Consider the following 21,033-nt stretch of genomic DNA (forward strand, 5'->3'; position numbering starts at 1 on the left):
TGGTAGATGTGTGTGTTCAAATGTGGTAGAGTTGAACCTTTATACAACCAAATTGAAAATTACCGCTCAGTAGTTCGTTATAGAATAATTCGTTAAATCTAATCGTATAATTGTTGAGAAAAAAAGTCCAAGCGCTGACCCGCACAGCTCATTCTAATGTTCGTCGTTTTATCATAAGACTGGCTTTAAAGTATGAACGGTACTCTTATTGTTGAATATCATGCAAGTTTTATTGAGCACAAACGTCACTAGCATACTTATGGTGCTACTGAGGAGCGTACAAAAAATAAGTTTTGCCTCAATCAGCAGATGAACCAACGGACAATTCCAAAGCATGCAAGTATTTTTATTATACAGTGCAATCCCGCTAATTCGAACTCGTCAGGCCAGAAATTTGTTTGAATGAAGCAGAGCTCAAACTTAAGGAAGATGCTCTGAACGAGTGCCTGATGAGTTGGCGGCACATCCTATAGCTGCATCGGAGACACATCATGGCTAGCTAGGCCTTGCCGCACGTTCGCGGTCACGCGATGCCATACACATAAGAGGCTCATTCACTCTAAAATATTTATTCAGAGGCAAGCAACAAAACAACTCTGAGAAGGAAACACTCTGCTATATGCGCTTGCATTCGTTTCTTGAGCCACAACTCAATCAACATTGTTTGCGATGTTGAGCCCAACCCAATCGCAAACCCGAATATTGCCAACCCAATTTGAGAAAATTCCAGTTGTCATCCACAGCTTTTTGTTGGCTGCGCTGTCATAAGGGAGGGTCTCGATCCCGATAAAACAGTAAGACTTACTAGCATTTGCCAACCATAGCCGACCAGCATCGTTCCTCGCGTTTGTGCACAACCTTACGGTTATTCTTCTTTGTTTTGCTTTTATAAGTCATGATCTTATAAATAATAGGTATATTGAACATTTAAATGTGCCCCCGAGCAGGGATCACAACTGAACCTGAACTGAAAATCGCTAAGAACCCGTATTTTTTGCAGAACCAGAACTGAACTGGACCATTTTCCTTCTCACGTTGAATCGGACCAGAACTGAAAAGAATTTTTTTTTGCTGGTTATCGGTTTGCGAAATAGTCCAGACGTAATGTGCATTGTGAGATATCGGAACAACGATTTACGTAGCGGATTGAGCCGCATTGCCAAACAAATTCAAAACCAAAACTGAACAAAACAAAACTGCAACCCAAGTGTGCGAGGTATTTCGTATTTCCTCCTCGCAGCTATTGCGTTCATTCAGTTGTGTTAGTTTTGAGTTTGAGGGTTTATTTCACCAGTTAAGGTAACTCCTATCATTCATCGGGCACTTCGGACACGAAATGTAAATGACAATTGTGTTTAGATGATGCTATGGCGAGTCAAATTTCTTGCTCCCAAAGGAGAAAAAGTAGTGTCAGACTGAATATATGAATATATGTGGTCAGAACGGACAAGAAGCACCATTTGTCATATTTTATTTTCTTCTTTTTCCTTTTGGTAGTTGTAGGCTTCCTTGCTTGACAACCCATTTTGGGCTGTGAAAATAATGGCCTGAGCAGAAGATAACAGGCTGTATACGATGAGTGAACATAGTGCATACGATGAGTGATGATAGAGTACAGTATGCGACCGTAACATTACACCTGAAATGCAGATCGCTAACATGCAGAGTTGCTGTATACAACAACAACAAAGTACATTTGTGTTATTTGAGAATCATACGGATGTGCTTGCGTTTGACCCATGGCAAGCCGTTCAAAATTCACTTTCCCGAACCAGTTCAAACTGATATCTTGCGCTGCTGCGGAGCTGAACCCGAACCAAACCGAAAAAAATAGCAGTTCCTATCCCTGCTCCCGAGACGGCAGAAGCGTGCCAGCCCATTGGCCATCGGCCCGGCGTTTCCCGGCTGATGCGAAGTCCGAAGTAGGGTATGGCCATGCAATCTCGTTCAAATAAACCATTATGTACGCTCATGTACATGAATTACTGGGCGTTTTCCCCCATTGAAATATACATGACTTTGACAGGACCTAAGTGCAGTTGAATTATCCGGAAGTACGGATTAAGAGATTTTGAATTAACCGTACTGCACTGCATAAAGGTAATAAAGCCATGCATGAATATGCATACCAGTAACTTCAATAAGTACTAGATGAAGGAAAATTTTCACAGTGCTTTGGTTCAAAATGCAAAACCAAACACTGTTCAGAGCAAGACCATAGCATTTTTAGTATCAAAACAGTTTCCTTTAACACAAATTTTCGTAGTGAATTCCATAAGCATGCATTCTGTAGTGACATAACATGTTCTGCATTTGTTCAGTTTTATGCGTTTTTTTACAGTTGGTTTCCTAGCACAGACACCTATTTAATTAGGAGACGTTTTGGCTGTCCTGTGAGTGTCTGACATAGTGAGGTTTTACTGCAAATTTGAAAAAGTTAATGCTAGCAGAACTCACAGAATTTATGTAAAGTGCCATCCTTGAGTTATGTACACCAACTTGCAGATTTTGAAGAGCACAATTTCAGAGGGCAAAATCCCTGTTGTGTGGACATCCACACTCATTACACAACCATCACGTAGCTTTCTAAACAAGAACATAAAGAAGCACATTTCTCATCACTTACTTGTATGATGATGCCAAACAAGTTCTCCAAAACCTTGAAAAGGCCACTGAGAACTTTTGGGAAAGGAAAGTACTGTCGTACCTCACCATCATCATATCTGTGCGAAAGAGAATCAGAGGAAGTATAGCATTATCTCTGATATAAATCATATCAAAACATTCATGAAACCGAGACTGAGATGTAACCCCTTGGGTAATACTCAGGAATGGAGAACAGTGGTAGACAAAAAGCGTTCAGTTCCCATGACCTCGGAAACTAGGGAAATTATGTGTATTGCTAACCTTGGACCCCAACCCCCCCAACATTCACTGTGCTGCCATGGCATATTTACTGTCTCCGTAGTGTTATCAAACAATACATTTTCATGTAAACGTTTGAACACTGGTGGCATAACATTTAGTCTTCATTCACAGCAGTTGATTTCTCAGCATCCTTACACTGTAAGAAAATCTGGGTGAGGTAGGTTTAGGACAAAAAAGGTTAAGAAATGGGGCTGTTTAGTCTGGCATATTAAAATCGATAAAAACCCAGTGCAGGGGATTAAAAGAGAGACAGACGACAAAGCACTGACTGACAAACCAACCAGCTCTGGTTTGTCGGGGCCTTGGAAGTCGGAAGGGCCTGAAGCCTTGGGTGACGACAAGAAGTTGGTGGTCCAGCGGATGGATAGTATCATCAAACGATTATGGAGAGGCGAAACGTTGCTAGAAGAATACGATTCCACCCTACGGCAGTATTTGCGTCTTCAACACGCTGAACGGGTCCTACAACCACAGTCGGTGGCCGGGCCTCTCTATTATATACCACACCACGCTGTCATCCGGAGGGACCGCGAGACAACAAAAGTTCTAAACGTGTTTGATGCCTCGTCGAAGGCTCACGGTTCTCTCTCTCTCAACGAAGCTCTTTACGCCGGCCCTAATCTTAACCTGGACATTCTGCAATTGCTGTTGCGGTTTCGAATTTACCATGTGGCTCTCACAGTGGATATAGAGAAGGCGTTTTTGCACATCGTGCTGGACAGGACTGGCTTCACAGCTACGCGATGTGCTGCTAGCAGCTTCATATCCAAACAGCACGAACACATCCAATGACAACACGAACAACGAGGCTGAGACTAGGCCTAACAAGCATATGGCGTCGGGCGACGGCATGGCGAACGTTACCGCAGTGAAAGGACAACGCACCAGGGAGCCGGCACTTACAATCAGGGGACCCCCGGTTCCGTTACCGAAGTTCGCTGGTTACCAGGACCACATATCTCCCCAAGAATTCCTTTATCGATTCGGGGAGTACTGCGATATTTGCGGGATACCCATAGAACACCGTGCGCAGATGCTTCCCGCTTCCCTGGAAGGCTCGGCAAAGCAATGGTGGAGATTTACCAGGGGTTTTCAGGACTGGGAAGCCTTGGTCAGGGAATTCACAGCAGAGTTCACGCCAGTGGACCAGACGCTCCGGCTTAAACGAGAACTTGAAGGACGTACCCAGCACCCCGCGGAGAATCTTAAAGAATTCATTCACGTGATTGCCGAATTTTACGACCGCATTGGGGAGCAGGCCTCGGACGCGGAATAGGTGGAGCGTGTACGACACCAAGTGCATCCGACTTACCAAGACTTAACCTCAAGCATGCAGTTTGAAAATCTCAAAGAAATGGCCAGAGCTGCAGGACAGGTCATGGAACGGGCTTGGCACCGTTTGCGCTACGCACTACCACCGCCACGAGCCAACCAGTTAGCGGCGGACCTCGCCTATGTCAACCAAGAGCATGCATAGCAACATGGGGTACCCGTCGCCGCCAGTGCTACCGCTCCTTGGACAACTAGCCAAACCCAGGAATGGCCACTTCAACCTGCGGCTGTGCTGGCTTCTCAGCGGCAATGTGACCACGGTCCGCTTACGTCCGAACTTTGTGCGGAGGCACCACAATGGACGCCCACACTTCCGCACTATCTCACTAACACTGCACATCAACACAGTGGACTCCAGACGACCCGGCAAGAGGAAAGGCTCCCAGCAGGACCACGACATTGGGGCTACCGACAAGGTAATCACGACATGGTATGCCACCGATGCGGTGGGGTCGGCCATCTAGCACGGGACTGTGCTACAGGCAGGCCACGCAATCAACGACGGTGCTTCAACTGCAACCAACAGAGCCACTTACAAGCTCGGTGTCCGGGAAACGCAAGGGCGTAGCGGTAATACCGGCTAGCAGCTACGCCACCTCCGTTCAAGTCTTGGCAACAGCCGGAAGTAAAGAACCACTGCTGGAAGTATCAATTGGTAACACTGTTTTCTTTGCACTACTAGACACAGGTACCAGCGCCAGCCTGGTAGGAGAGCGAGCCTTTTTGGCAGCCATTGGAGCTGGGAAGGAGCCAAGGCAGCCAAGGAAGAGAAACGGGCATTGCGCCTTGCTAGTGGTTGGTCAGAGGCCGGACGGTCAGTGCGCTGCTGCATTAAGTGGCATGGAACGTCAAGGAAACAACGATTTCTGTTGCTACCTGAGTTGTGTCATGACATTGTCCTGGGGAGGGATTTCTTGGAAGCAACTGGAATGTCCCTGTACATGGGCCAAGGTGGCTGGACGCGGACCTCAGACGCGCACCAACTAAATAAGTTCACCAAGAAGGAACGAGTAGGGAGAACACCTACGGGACTTGCCCAGGTACTGGATGAAGGGAACGTTCCAAGGGAAGACACGACTGATGACTGCTCTAGTACTGAGCATCTTGGCCTGTATCTACAGGCGCTGTTCGCTACAGACCAGGGTGACCATATGTCCAACGACTTGGATATTGTTAACAATAAAGAACTCGATGAGATTCTTAACACCTACCAACATCTTTTTACTACACAACAAGGCTGCACATCATTAATGGTCCACAGCATAGCCACAGGTACACATCAACCAGTTCGTTGTCGGCTTCGGCCAGTCAACTCGCAGAAAAGAGAGATCCTCGATCAGTGCATAGATGAACTCTTACACCAGGGCCTTATCGAACCAAGTTCTAGTCCATGGGCCAGTGCACCGGTGTTGGTCAAGAAGAAAACAGGTGGATACCGCCTGGAGGTGGAATACCGTACACTGAATGCCAGGACAGAAGTACCAGTGTATCCAATGCCACAAACTGATTGGGTTCTTGCTCAAATGGGACGTGCACGTTGGTTCAGCAGCCTGGATTTGGCTCAAGGGTTCTTCCAAGTGCCCCTTGCCCCTGAGGACATTTCAAAAACTGCCTTTCTATGTCATAGGGGATCATTCCAGTTTAAGCGGATGCCCTTTGGTGTAGCCGGGGGTCCAGCGACATTCCAGGCACTGATGGATAAAGTACTTGAGGACATTAAGCATAAATATGTTATGGCATTCCTGGATGATGTGCTAATATACTCTGAGACCTTTGAAGAACACATGCAGCACATCAAGGATGTCCTCAGTAGGATTGAGTCAGCGGGTCTCACAGTGAACCCATCAAAAGTGAGCTTTTGCAAGCAGTCCTTAAAGTTCCTTGGTCATATAATCTCACCAGGTGAGTGCCGCCCCGATCCTGACAAAGTGCAGGCTGTGTTGGAATATCCCCCCCAAGAAATGTTAAAGAACTTCAAATGTTCTTGGGTCTAGTGGGATACTACCGGAACTTCATCCCGTGGTTTTCGGACAAGACGACGCCACTGACATCATTGCTGAAGAAGGAAGCACGATGGTTGTGGGGTCCAGAGCAGCAAATGTCTTTCGAAACGTTGAAACATACCCTAGCAGGAGAGGTGGCCCTGACATTGCCAAACCTGAATGAACCTTTTGTTGTAGAGACTGATGCCAGTGGCACAGGCATTGCAGGTGTTCTACTACAGCAGGTGGATGGCCAGCTGCGGCCTGTCTCATTCATCAGCAGGACTTTAAGTGACGCAGAGAAAAATTACACCGTTCAAGAGTGGGAGTGTTTGGCAGTAGTCTGGGCAGTTGATAAGTTCCGGCCGTATTTGGAGTTCACCTCCTTCGAAATCTATTGCGACCACTCATCTTTGTCATGGTTGTTCAAGACCAAACAAGCATCAAGTCGTGTACGGCGATGGGTACTCCGTCTGCAAGGCTTCAATTGCACCATTAAACACCGTAGAGGACGGGCCAACATCCCTGCAGATGCCCTGAGCAGGTTCCCGGCGGCTTCACCAGAGCAGCCGTCTCATAGCCTAGCAGAAGATTGGTTTCCAATCGAGACAGAGGAACCACTACACACTGTTTGCTTCGACACTACAGCTGCCATTGACACAACTGACACATTCGTCGTAACCAACAGCACACAGCTCGCAGCAGAACAGCGCAAGGATCCATTCTTACAACAGGTCTTCCAGCATCTCGAGTCAGACGTGTTACCTGATAATCCGAAAGACAGGAAGAAGGTAGAAGACCTTGCTACAGACAGTGACATAACAGCGGAGAGCACCTTAATGCACAGCATAGGCGAGCGAAGAGTGGCTTGGCTACCTGAGCGCCTAAAGGAACTGGTACTAAAGGTTGAACATGACCACCCTCTCAGTGGCCACTTCGGATTTTTCAAGACACTAAGACGCATCCAGAGTTGCTTCACATGGCTCGGCATCAGGGCAGACACCTCACGCTATGTGCGAGGTTGCCAACAATGCCAAGCTTTTACACCTCAGCGCAGAAGCCGAAAGGACTCATGGACAGTTCCTCTGCCACAGAGCCAATGCAGCAGTTAAGTGTGGACCTTATCGGACCCCTTCCCACGACTTCTAAACAAAACAAACACATTCTCATGGTCCTCAACAAGTTCACAAGGTTCATCGAGCTTTTTCCTCTACGTGCACCAACTTCCAGAGCTATAATTGAGAGAATGACCGAGGTCTTCTGCCGCCACGGTGTACCTTGCTCAATTTCCAGTGATAATGGAAAACTTTTCGTTAGTAAGCTGTAGAAGGGGGTTCTACGACACTGGGGCATTAACGAGCGCCACACAGTGCCATATCGCCCTTCAGGTCAGACTGTTGAACGGCACAATGCCACAGTGAAACAGTGTATAGTGAATTACTGTGTAACCCACCGTGACTGGGACCAAAGACTTCCCGAGGTTGCATTTGCCATGCGTACGGCAGAGAATGCAGTCACAGGCTATACGCCGGCTTTTGTTTGCTATGGACGTGAGCTGCGGACACCCTGGGACTACAGACAGTGTATAACAGATGAAGTCCCTCCCTCTGCACCTCATCGTTTAGCGGCAGAACTGGACATGTACCTGAATGATGCCTTGCAGGTTGCAAAGGAGTACCAGTGCTCAGCAAGGGAGGACCAGGCGCGGCAGTACAATCGCAGACCGACTACATTTAAGGTTGGAGATCTGGTTCTGCGCGATACCCACCCAAGCTTGCACCCCGCCGTACAGGGCCATTCCGGATAACTGCACAAGTAGGATGAAACACCTTCAGGCTTCAGCATCCTGACACCAAAAGCCTGGCCAATGCAGACCAGCTGACCCCATACCATGCAGCCTGGACCCCCTCTTGCACGGATTTAAGGGGGGGAGGTTGTGAGGAGGCTGGGGTATTGGGGGATGAAGGCAGGCCATGGGAGAGGAGGAGGAAGACGAGAGGGAGCCGACCCGGAAGGAGGGAGAGGAGGAGTGGGGGAGGACTGGGAGATGATGATGATTCAGGTTTTCCTGGCGCATAAGCGAAGGCCATAATGCGCCAAGACAATGGTAATAAAAGTACAAGTTAAAAGTATAGTGATTTAGTTAAACAAGACTTTACAGTTACAGTATCAAATGACATAAAAATCAAATAATAAAACTACAATGCAGTTAAAATGCCAATGTCTTGAAAGAAGTTAAAAACCCGTTCAAATGGTAAGAGAGCCTCATCCCCCAGCAAAAGGGAGGGATGTAGAGGTGTATGGTATGTGTACAGCTCGTGAAAATGGTGAAGTCTGTGTGTATCGTATGATGGACATGTAATCAGCATGTGAAGGACAGATTTCGTCTCGTTGCATTGCATGCAATGCGGAGCCTCTTCATTGCGGAGGAGGTGGCTGTGGGTAAAATGCGTGTGCCCAATCCTCAGCCTGGCAGAAACAACTTCATGAAGACGACTGTTAAAAATTTCTGTCCGTTTTACAATGGTGGGCTTAACTAGATGAAGTTTGTTGCTGCGCAGTGTATTCCAGTGCTGTTGCCATTTGTTATTTATGGCCCTCATAAGTGTAGGTCGGAGATCTTGAAAGGGTACATCAAAACGACTGACCTCAGATGAAAGAGCAGCTGTAGCAGCTGCATCAGCAAGTTCGTTCCCGGCTATACCCACATGACTGGGTACCCAGCAGAATGTCAAAGACAGGCCCTTTTTTATTACCTTAGCAGCAAGGCACTGTGCCTTCTGCACAAGGAGGTTTTTGGACATCACTATGTTGTCTATTGCTTGAAAAGAGCTCAGAGAATCTGTGTAAATGACTGACGACTTGGTGTGGCTTTCTAAGATGTAGTTCAGTGCGAGGATTATTCCGTATACTTCGGCATTAAAAACTGAGAGCATGTGAGGTAGACGATATGACTGTGTGCGTCCATCGGTTACCATTGCGCATGAGACTGAGGTGCGTGTTTTGGAACCGTCAGTGTAAAAAGCTCTGTGTTGCCCAAGACTTTCTTTAAGGGACTCGGACTCCTGCTGGAGCACAACGGGTGGTGTGTCATGTTTCTTGAATATAGACAGAGAACGATTAAAACATGGAGGAGATTGCCAGGGCAGGACCCGTGGACTAGCCTGTACTACGGTGAAATCATTATGTGGGAAATTGTAATCCTCGCATCCCTGAAGAACACGCATGCTAAATGGGGGAACAACGCTGGGCTTATTAAGAAAGAGCTGCCTGAAACGTGTACCTTCAACAGAGGAAATGGCTGGGTTATTGGGATACCCTTTTACCCTCAAGGAATATGAAACAGATAAGTAAAGTCTTCTTCTTTCCAGCGACCATTCATTGCTCTCAACATATAGGCTTTCCACTGGCGACGTGCGGAAAGCTCCAGTTACCAGACGCAGTCCCTGGTGATGCACCGGGTCTAATATCTTCAGGACAGATTTCCGAGCAGACCCAAAAACAACACATCCATAGTCCAGTCTAGACAGCACTGTGGACACATAGATCCTATGTAGAGTGTCATGATCGGCCCCCCAAGATTTGTGGGACAGCACCTTCAAAAGGTTTAGGGACTTAATGCATTTAGTTTTAAGGTTCTTGATGTGTGATAAGAATGTCAGTTTGCTATCAAGGATGACACCAAGAAATTTGTGTTCGCTTTTAATAGTGAGGTTCTGTCCGTTCAACATAAGAGTAGGTGGAGGAAACAGTCCTCTGACCCTCGAGAAGTGAACGCATACCGTTTTCTCATGTGAGAACTTGAATCCATTCTCATGGGACCATTTTGTAAGCTTATTTAAAGTTAGTTGCACCTGTCGCTCACATGTTGCTAGATTCGTGGAAGAGAAAGAAACCTGAATGTCATCCACGTACAATGAATAAGACATGGTGGGTGGGATTATGCTAGTTACTGAATTGATTTTCACGAGGAACAGGGTGACACTAAGGACGCATCCCTGCGGCACCCCGTTCTCTTGGATGAAGGGACGGGATAGTGTTTTTCCAAGCCGTACTTGAAATGTCCTGTTTTGGAGGAAGTTTGTTATACACCTAAGAAGGCGTCCCCTAATCCCAAACGAGTACATGTCTTGTAGGATACCATACCGCCAAGCGGTGTCATACGCCTTTTCAAGATCGAAGAACACCGACAGGCAGTGCTGTCTACGGACGAAGGCTTCACGGATCATTGTTTCTGCTCGTACGAGGTGGTCAGTTGTGGAACAACCCGCGCGAAAACCACACTGCAGTTGAGAAAGACATTTGTTCTCCTCTAGGAAATGGACCAGCCGAGCATTGACCATACGCTCAAACGTTTTGCCGATGCAGCTGGTGAGAGCGATGGGTCGATAACTGGCCGGGCTTGAAGGTTTCTTTCCTGGTTTTAACAAAGGAATTACAGTAGAAATTCTCCATGCTGAGGGTAATATGCACTGGACCCAAACATGGTTAAAAAGTTTGAGTAAAACATCTTTGGACGCCTCAGACAAATGGCTCAGCATAGCATACATCACCCTGTCTGGGCCTGGTGAAGTTGCCTTTGTGTGCTGTAGGGAACGATTAAAGGAGCAGTCTAGAGGCCCACAACTTTTTTTCTGTTTTTGGTCAGTATGGAATGTTAGGCGGCCGAAAACAGTTTTCCCACAATTAGAGCAGCCGCAGCTAAATTGGGACGCCTGCAATAGCTCCCCGAACCTCCCGCGCGCGAAACACCCTCCTTCGCCTTCACGATAGGCACGTGATGAGCGCCACCACACACGTCACTATGTGACGCAAGTGGTGAGGACGCTCCTCATTGGACTTGGGATCACATGATCGAGGTGAGCAACATCGCCCAGGCCAGAGCGTCTGCTACCGCTTGGGAGACGCCATGCGTTCTCCGGCTTCGTGATGTCCGAAACGGAGGGTTTGAAGGCTGTCAACGACACAACCACGATTTTTTTGGGACTGCAGGCACCACGGGAAGAACGAGTGGTGCAGCCCGAAATTAACTGCGTTTGTACAGCAAAAACCCCGTGCTTCTCGACAGTGTGCAGCCTGTCCGACAGTTTTCACCGCGCAGTTGGTTCAGTGGCTAACAGGTGGCGCCACAATACCGCTTCCACAATACCGCTTCGCAATAGCTTTCTGCTGCTGTGAATTCTGAGATTGCACAGAAGCCACGGATATATTACTCTTGCGATCGTAAACTTATTTTCTCAGGCTGCATATATGCTTCTTCTTTTAAAGAAAACGTGATATAAATCATATAAATAATAGAAGTCAACAAGAAGCAGCTAGCAATGTTCGTAGCAGACGGTTTTTCCTACGAACGAATGAGGGGCTCTCTACCACGAACGTCACACTAGAGTGGGTGTGGTCTGCTGTTGGAGCGCTCCGGCCTGTCACCGCGGCAGCGATTTTCCAAATTAATTGCACCGTGGTGATAAAACTTTGGACAGAAATATTTTGTGGGAATGCTTTTCACATACTGCTTTACAAGATGACAGCAGTTTTGGGCCATGTTAGATATCACTTTAATGCTCCTTTAAGTTCTACTTTGGTGAAAGGCTGATTATACATCAGACTGTCTCCACAATGCATTGAAATTTTCTTCTTCTCTGCACTATGCTTAACTTTAAGGAACTCATTGGTGTAGTTAGACGAAGAAGAAACGCTTTCAAAATGCTTACCGAGAGCATCGGCTTGTTCCTGTAAGCCTTGACATGGCTGACCATTAACTACTAAAAGAGGGGTAGCACGGCTCATGTTTACACCTCTGATCTTATGAAGTCGATCCCAAATAAGTTTAGAAGGTGTGTTGGAAGATAGGGAAGACACAAAACTGCGCCAAGAGGACCGCTTTGCTTGCTTACGCGTCCACCTGGCCTTGGCTCTCGCCATTTTAAAGAGAAGGAGGTTTTCGCTCGTGGGGTATCTTCGAAATCTACCCCACGCACGATTTTGGGCTTTTCGTGTTTCCTCACACTCCTTGTTCCACCAAGGTTTCGGTCGCTTTGGCAAACGACCGGAAGTTACGGGGATACATTGTGTTGCTGCGTCAAGGATGACATTGGTAATGACATGGTTTGCTTCGTGAGTTGTCATCCTATCAACAGGGATTAAAGACAGGTCGCATGTTTCAGAAAAAGTGTTCCAGTCGGCTTGCTCCAGTTTCCACCTAGGGGGACACGTTGTCAAGATATCTACTTGAGGCAGATATTTCAATACCACTGGAAAGTGATCACTTCCAAATGGATTCTCTTTTACTGACCACTCTAGAACCCCGAAAAGAGATGGGCTACACAGGGATAGATCTAATGCTGAGAAGGACTGTGTAGCGGAATATACATATGTAGGTGCCCCTGTATTCAAAAGACAGATGGATGATGAGAGCAAAAATTTCGCTAACATCTTGCCCCGACAATCAGTCCTTGTACTACCCCAGAGGGGATTGTGCGCGTTAAAATCCCCTAAGAGAATGAAAGGGGTTGGTAGTTGGCTGCATAAATCTTGTATGTCCTTTTCTGTAATGCTTGCTGTTGGCGGCAGATAAATGGAGCAAATGGTGACTATTCTGTCGAGGCACACCTGCACCGCGACAGCCTCCAAATCTGTAGCAAGATTAACTGCCTTGGCTGGAATGGATGCTCGTGTGACAATCGCCACACCACCGGATGCGCGATTTGTGTCATTTCGATCCTTTCGAAATATGTTGTGTCTGCGTAAAGGAGTTGGGGCGCTTTTATTCAAGTAAGTTTCCTGGAGACAAATGCATGCTGCATTGTATGTGTCGAAAAGATCATGAACATCATCCAGGTTTGAAAACAAGCCGCGGCAATTCCACTGGAGGAAGTGGCTCATAATAGTGGCTACTCCAAGGAGAAGGAGAAGGGAGCGCAGCACTTGGTTACGCCGACTAAGAGAAACTTGTTCCATTTAGGGAGGTTGGACCCTTCGCAGGGGTTGCTTCTGCGATTCGCCTGTCTTTGAACCTCTTCCTCTGCCTTTTTCCCTTTTTTCTTTACCTTGTATATCAGGGAGGCTTGATGATGACTTTTGTGACATTCTGTCGTCATCATCTACCTCCATGCTTTGCAAGTCCTTTTGGGAGGTGGCTTTTACGCTCCCGTCCCAAATCGACTGTACGCCATCGACCTTTGAGCAGGCCGTGGCGGCTTCTTTGTGGCCAGTTGGACGGCTGGCCTCCGTTATAGCAGGGGACACCTGAGTGTCTCCAGCTTTCTGTTGGGGAGTGTCGAGTGGAGGCTCAGGACCCGGAAAACAGGTCTGCGTCTCCACAGACTTCCTCAGTGGTGCCACTCCCCTGCGCACCACGTCGGAAAAGCTACCTTTTTTGTGAAAGTCGAGCTGTGCTCTTGCTGCTTTGTAAGATATGTTCTGTTCTGTCTTGATTTTCAGTATCTGTTTTTCCTCTTTCCAACGTGGACAGGCCCGAGAATATACTGGGTGGCCACCGTCACAGTTCGCGCAATGGAAGTCATTAATGCATGACTCAGGAGCGTGTTCTTTTCCTGCACATTTGGGACACACCAGGTGTCCTCGACACACTTGAGAAGTGTGGCCAAAACGCTGGCACTTGAAACAACGGCGAGGATTAGGGATAAATGGTCTTACATGACAGTTCACATAACCGGCTTTGATGCTTGAAGGAAGTGTGTGCAGTTGGGACTGGGAGAGGGGGAGCACGTAGGAGGCTTGGAGCGTGGGGACTGGACCGTTCGGACGTTGGGGGGTCGAAGCCCATGTAGGTTTGGTGTGAGTGTGCTTATTACTGTACGTTGTGTGCCCGTGACTGGGAATTAAAGCGGTGGACGTAACAACCTGATGAAAGTGTGGTCGTCTTGGTGCCACCAGGTGCCTTTATTGTCTCACGTCTCGTTTTCACGACGTCTCGTCACCATAACGGGAAGATGTTGGAGGTGCGACACAAGTCCGCGAGCATACGGTGCGGGCGCATACCTGGTGACGCTTGATGGGGACGGACATTACAGTGCGGGTCTTCTTTTGGCAAAGCCTCGGGTGGCGCCAGTAAAAATGGTCTCCTTACCGAGACTCGACCTAATGGTTGCCATCATCGCTACCAGCCTTATGAGGTTCCTACAGACCACGCAATCTCTGAGGACCTTTGACGGCCGCCGAGTTCATTGCAGTGGAAACATACTGGATCGCAGCGGCACAAGGTCAAATCTTCGGTTCTCATCCCGCGGCGCACAAGTCCTTACAAAATGTGTCTGTCTTCTATGATGACGATGGTGTTCTCCATTTGATGGGCCGCCTTCAGTACAGCAATTGTGGAGAGACCCAGAAGCATCCCATCGTCATTCCTGCGGACCACCCGTTCACGGCTCTTTTCGTTTTTCGGGCGCATGTCAGGCTTCTGCGCGCTGGAGTTCAGGAGACACGCGCAGCGCTTTGTGAAGAGTACTGGGTCCTCCGTGGTCATCAGGTTGTGAAGACGATGCTCCATGGATGCTGCACTCGCCGACGAGCAAAGGTTCAGGCGTGCACAGAAGCTACCGCCCCGCTACCACGAGACCGCTTGTCACAGTCCGCACCCTTCGAAGTGACAGGCACCGATTTTGCGGGTCCACTGTGCTACAAGTGTTCGAAAGGCGGGGAAATGAAGTGCTATGTCCTGATTTTTACCTGTGCCGTTACTAGGGCTGTTCACCTACAGCTGACGAGGTCTATGTCTGCCGAGGATTTCCTAATGGCTCTTAGAAGGTTCGTATCAAGACGGGGTTACCCGCAACTACATATTCGGACAATTTTCGGACATTCAAGCGAGCCAGTCGCAACCTCACTCTTGCCGGGTTGTCACAAAACGCTCAGGTAAACGGATTCTTGACCGCACGACGGGTCACCTGGAAGTTCATAGTGGAGCGAGGGGTGGGGTGGGTTTTGGGAACGCCTGATTCGCAGTACCAAAGCCTGCCTGCGTACAGTCCTGGGTCGAAGTGCCCCCCACTACGAAGAACTCACTACTGTTCTCACAGAGGAGGCGGTGATGAGGAGGCGGTGATGAATTCTCGGCCTCTGAAATATCTGCCTGAAGATCCAGACGACCTTTTTGTCGTGAGACTTTCTGATTGGGCAAAGGCTCACCGCGCTGCCGTGGCGCGAACTCGAGACCGGAACAACATCGACGGCGCTACAGTTGCGACAACGGCGGATTTATTGGGAAGAATTGACTCATCAATTGTGGAAGAAGAGGGTAAAAACGTTCATCCTCCTCCTGAGATCAGCCAACATCTGCATGCCCGTACCATCACACAGCGTCGCCGTTGGGGACTTAGTACTCATTGCTGCAGAGTCAAGACCGCGAACATCGTGGTTTCTAGGGCGTGTGAGTCATGTAACACAGAGCCCAGATGGAAGGGTCAGATCCTGTACTATCAACTTGCCAGGAGGGAAAACCGTAAACCGGCCAGTACAACTTCTCTACAAATTGGAAGCTGATTAGACCTGTACTTCCGTGCCGGGGAGTGTTAAGAAAGACGACAGGATTGCGGGAACACGGGAGCTCGTGAGCTTCCTCCCTCAACCTTCTTTTCCGCCATTACTGGCATTAAACAGCTTTGCTACCGATCCTTACGGACGTCTCCTGCTTCCTTAAACAACAACGTTCAAGTTGGGCAGTGTTTCGGAGTTTTCGGTGCAAATGTACAAAGATGGCTTGCACAACGGAAATAAATCTTTGACTGTTCCAGCACGAGGAAAACCTTCGGTGAAGTATGTTAGGTGGCAATTGTCTTTTTTCCCGCTATTTTTGCGATCATTTTTAGGGGGTCATCTTGCAGTCGGCGTTATTTGCATTCGAACAACGAGGGAAGACGACAGCAAAAATCGAGAGACGTGTGGGGGAGGGCCCCTCTCTCCCTTCACCTGTCGCCGTGTGGGCACGCGCCAAGAGCGTGATATCACCCGCAATGTCAGTATAACCGACGTGTGGTGGGAAACACGACAGAAAGGACTGGTAGGCGGGTCGGCAACAGGGATGGGCGATCAGACGGAGTGGTGGGCGCTAAGTCCACTGCCGCCCACCATGGGGGTGAACCCTGTCGCACACCTCTAGTTGTTGCAGAACGGCTCCACCCGACATCTGATTTTGGGTACAGTCGAGCTAATTTATTACGATATTCGATATAATGATAACTCCGATATTGTGATCAAATTGCTGGTTCCCGTCAACTCACCCATTGAGGTAAATGTAAAGACCATTTTTACGATCGTTGTGAAAGCGTTTGTTCACCTATAGCAATCAGAATTCTCTCAGCAGCCGGTAAAACATGTGAAAATCGATTAGCAAGATACCATTTTTTCATTGGAAACAAATTCAGATGACATTTCCAAGCGTCTTAGCATCCATGAGCATTAAAGTGAGAATGCGGTGCGTTTATCTGTGCATAACTGACGGGGATTAGATACTTTCGAGAAGTAGAGGAAGTTGTTCCCTCTCCACATCGTTCTCTCGCCCTCAAGTTTTCTTTTCCTTTGCTGCCTGCTACGATGGCGTCTGCGGTTCCGGGATGTGTCTTGATGAGGAAAGTCACATGGCTTGACTCGAAGTTGCACATGCTAGGCTGATTTTGTACCGGCGTAAAATCTCATTGTGAAGCACCGTGCCTTCCAAAATTCGAGTTTGCAAACAGTTGTGTGTCGCCACCCAAACATGCGTCGACAAATTACCAGTGGATGAAGCTCATTCTAATGGCCAATGTAGTTCCGATAGTGAAATTGATGATGATTACGGCATTGGATGATGAGCAATGGACAACACCGGTTTCAAAAGGTGTGGAACCGTAGGTTGATTTGGTATGGGCGGTTATGTTGTCCTACGAAAAGCTTTTGACACAAAGTTGCGACAATTTAGAGCTTTTCATGTTCTCAACAAACGTTCAGTGGCGTACTACATGTCAAGTTCTAGTTTGTTGATGTGATCCCGATAACTCTGATATAACAATCAAATTTTGCATTCCTGACAATATTGTTAAAACAGGCTCGACTGTGGGCAATCCGTTTACTCAAACTCGAAGGGGACTGAAGATTTGATCGAATAAAGTGGAGTTCTAAGTAAAGTACCAAATGAGGGCCTGATCCGCTGGTAGCACATGCTAGCTATGTCGGAGACGTGTCATGGGTCGCCAAGCCTTGCCGCACGTTCGCGGTCATGCAATGGCAGAAATATAAGAGGCTGTTCTTTCCAGAATATTCATTTACAGGCAAGCATCAAAACAGCTCTGGATAGTAAATAATCTTATAGGTCCATAACTTAAAAACCCGAGACTAGGGGACAAAAAACGACAAACACAGACAAGGTCTCAAACACGTTTTTTGTCCCCTAGTCTCGGGTTTTTAAGTTATGGATCTATACCACCAGCTCGCTTGCTACCTCTCTATCCTCTCGTTATCTTATACGTGCTTGCGTTCGCTCCTTTAGCTAGGATTCGCCGAAATTCGTTTGCGATGTTGAGCCCAACCCAATCGCGAACTCCTTGAACGCAAACGTCCCCAACCCAATTCGAGAAAATATCAAACTGCTGCCTTTTTCTTGGCTATGTATCCAACAGGAAGTCTAGATCCTCTCAAAACCGTGAGGCTTTTCTTGTTTTGCCAATGACGAGTAAGCGACATTGTTCTGCTGGTTGCGTTTGTGCACACTTTTTCGAATAAACTGGTGCGCACGTTCATATGTTCGAATGGGCTTTTTTCACATAAGCATCGTATCCTAGCAGCCCTCCAGTGAACCACACTCCTGATGAATACATAAAGTACAGTCGACCCTCGTTTATCCGGACGGTGCCGTTCCCGGCGAAATCGTCCGGATACCGGGGCATCCGGATAAATGAAACGACCGAATAGAAACGTCCTACAGAGCAAGGTTTAATTAAAACACAGAAATCTTGTCAATGACAGATGTTACATAGTAGTGTAGGCACTCGATTTACTGCAAACTTTTGCTAATTGCATAGAGTTGAGCCACGCTGTTGCGCTGCTCGAAGAATGTCAGTGCGGACGCAAAGTGTCAATGTCGGAGCCTTGTTTCTCACTGGCGTCATCGGCACCGTCTTGCTGCACATCATCGGAGGCAACAGCAGCAATCACACCGTCATCAGTCATAGCTGCACACGCGTCATCATCCTTATCAACGTCAACGTAGTCAGAAACCGCAGCATCATCTACGGCAGTCGCAGTGAGCCTCTGCGTCAGGGATCGCAGCTCAGCTAGGGGAATGTCTTCATCGGCCAACGGGCCATAAGCAGCAGGCCCTCGGGTTGGAGTTTTCCCCTCTAAAACCGGACAGTTGCTCGAGATATTTCCAAATGACTCGACTGGTCAACGTGACGCACACAAATAGAAAAGGGGGTCATCGTGCACGGTTGTCTCCCCTACGGAGGAATGTAGGTCCCTGACGTGTGACGGGAATAACCCTAACACAGCGAAAAGGGTGACGAAGCGGGGTCAGCGTCTCCTTACTCAAGGTAGTCCGGATATCTGAAGCTGGATTACAAGAATTTTCGACTTTCGTTCCCTGGAACTCTTGTCCGAGTCCGGAAGCTGAAGTCCGGATAAACGAGAACAAAATACATGGAGGAAAATCCGTTCCCGTGCTTTTTGTCCGGATACCGCGGGATCCGGATAAATGAAGTCCGGATAAACGGGGGTCGACTGTATGTCCTGACTTTGAAGTATTGTCTGTAGCAGGGGTTGACAATTTCATATGCAAGTATGTATGTTTCATTTCATCACGCGGTTTTTAGGGAAATAGCTCCTTCCAGGATAGCTCTGCATGGTGATTATAGCTGCTAATTTTTCGGCACCTATTTTTGGCAAAATCATTTTAAAAGGCCGAAAATTTCCGAATTTGATAAAACATATAAATGCAGAAAATTCAGAACCCTAATTATATGCCACGAATATAAAATGTGAAGTATATCAAGCAGTCCACACCAAATCTACCATCTGTAACAATAGTACCAAATGTTTCACAAACCTGTACAATGCCTGGCGCTGTTTACGCCTCCAGTATGGCATGTCCCACAGTTCTAGCTTATCCTTGAAGCCACGTTCCTCACAGAATTCCTGAAGTGCTTGCACTTCTTGTTCAGCAGCTGACTTTGTACTCTGAGAGAGGCTGTTAAACAATGAACCAATAATCAGCTGACGGAAAGCACATAAAATGCACGTTCCAACAGTGTGTCACTTTCACCTCAATAAGGGATGTCTCCCACCTTATTATTGCAGAAAGGCAATCTTGTTTTTCTCGTAGCATTTCGAAGGTGTTGATATCACATATGGTTACTTATAAGACTGAATTTTAAAGAATCTGCTAGCCACGGTTACTGCAGTTTGGTAGTGATCCCATTTTTTCGAACTCAAGGGGGATAGAAGATTTGTGCGAATAAAGTGGAGTTCGTACTAAAGGGAGCTCCTCTGAATGAGGGCTTGATGCATGGCAGCGCATACTAGCTGCATAGGAGATGTGTCATGGCACGATCACGGTCTCGTGATGCCCGAAATACCACGGTCGTTCAAGATTGAGACTTTTGCTAGAGTACTAAATGCAAATAAATAAAACTTTCGGAGGATAAAGCGCAATCGTTCCTTGGTCAGCGGCACGTGCGGCAGCAGCAGCTATCATGGTGGCAAGCGGTGTGTCTGTAGCTGTGGAACAGTGATGCATAATCAAGTTCTTTGTGAAGGAGAACATCAAAACAGCTGAGATTTTGCAGAGATTACAGGCACAGTACAGGGAACAAACGATGTCAAGGGGAGGAGTGTACGAACGGTGCAGAGAGTTTGGCAAAGGACGGGATATAGAGACAAATGAACCACGTGGACATGTTCGTCCGACGGCAGTCACGCCAGTGAACATCGCAGGTGTTGAGCAAGCCATGCTCCAGAACCGGAAAGTATGTAACAGTTTGGGACATTGCAGCCCAGCATAATATTAGCGTTGGCAGTGTGGAGATGATCATTCATGAGCACTTATTGTTCCAAAAAGCCTGTGCATGATAAATGTATTTTTCATGGAAGAGATACTTGCTGTGCAATGAAAGTTACATAGAAAACAGCGGGCAACACGGATGTGAATGCCCCACAGCTGATCAATTAGTGTAGAGTTCTGGGGGTCCCAGACTGCAGAGGCGTACTCCAATTTCTGCCGAACTAATGTTTTGAAAAGTGTGAGTTTTAAGTCGGTAGGGGCCATATAGAAGTTCCGCCCGATATACCCAAGTGTGCAATTTCCATTGTTAATACTGTATTCAACATGTGCCTTCCAGGAAAGATCACAATTTAGTAGTACGCCTAAATACTTGTATGTGGTTACAGGTTCCAGTTGGATGTTACTTATGAAATAGGAGCAGTTAGTGCTGTGTCGATGAGACACTTGCATGTGCATACTTGTTTAGGTTTAGTTCCATGTCCCACTCTTTACACCAGGAGGAGATTAGAGATAAATGCGACTGAAGTTTAGTCAAGTCAGAGGCGTCCTTAATTCCACGATAAGTCACAAAGTCATCGGCAAATAAACATATAGATGAAGAAATAGATTTAGCAATGTCATTAATATACAGGGTTATTCTAGCAAATGTTACACATTTCGACCGCACTGTAAAAATAGAAGACTAGATTTGGCCCATCCCAAACTTTGCAGACTGATAGCCATTTATCTGAAGTTTCATTCGAATTTTTTGTAAGCACTACGGTCATGTAGAAAGAAAATAAAAAATAAAGCAAAATCTCG

At 47.4% G+C, this 21,033-nt stretch overlaps 1 protein-coding gene across 1 annotated transcript in view; it reads right to left on the reverse strand.

The window, feature by feature from the left end:
- LOC135391509 (uncharacterized) overlaps positions 1-21,033 on the reverse strand; it is an 85,176-nt gene that overhangs the window by 31,781 nt on the left and 32,362 nt on the right. The window contains exons 9-10 of the mRNA XM_064621774.1: positions 19,279-19,419; positions 2,627-2,723 (exon numbers count right to left, since the gene is read on the reverse strand). Coding sequence (XP_064477844.1) covers positions 2,627-2,723; positions 19,279-19,419 — 238 coding nt within the window. The remainder of the gene's footprint in view (positions 1-2,626; positions 2,724-19,278; positions 19,420-21,033) is intronic.

This window comes from Ornithodoros turicata, chromosome 4, assembly GCF_037126465.1.
Source record: "Ornithodoros turicata isolate Travis chromosome 4, ASM3712646v1, whole genome shotgun sequence".
Lineage (NCBI taxonomy): Eukaryota > Metazoa > Arthropoda > Arachnida > Ixodida > Argasidae > Ornithodoros > Ornithodoros turicata.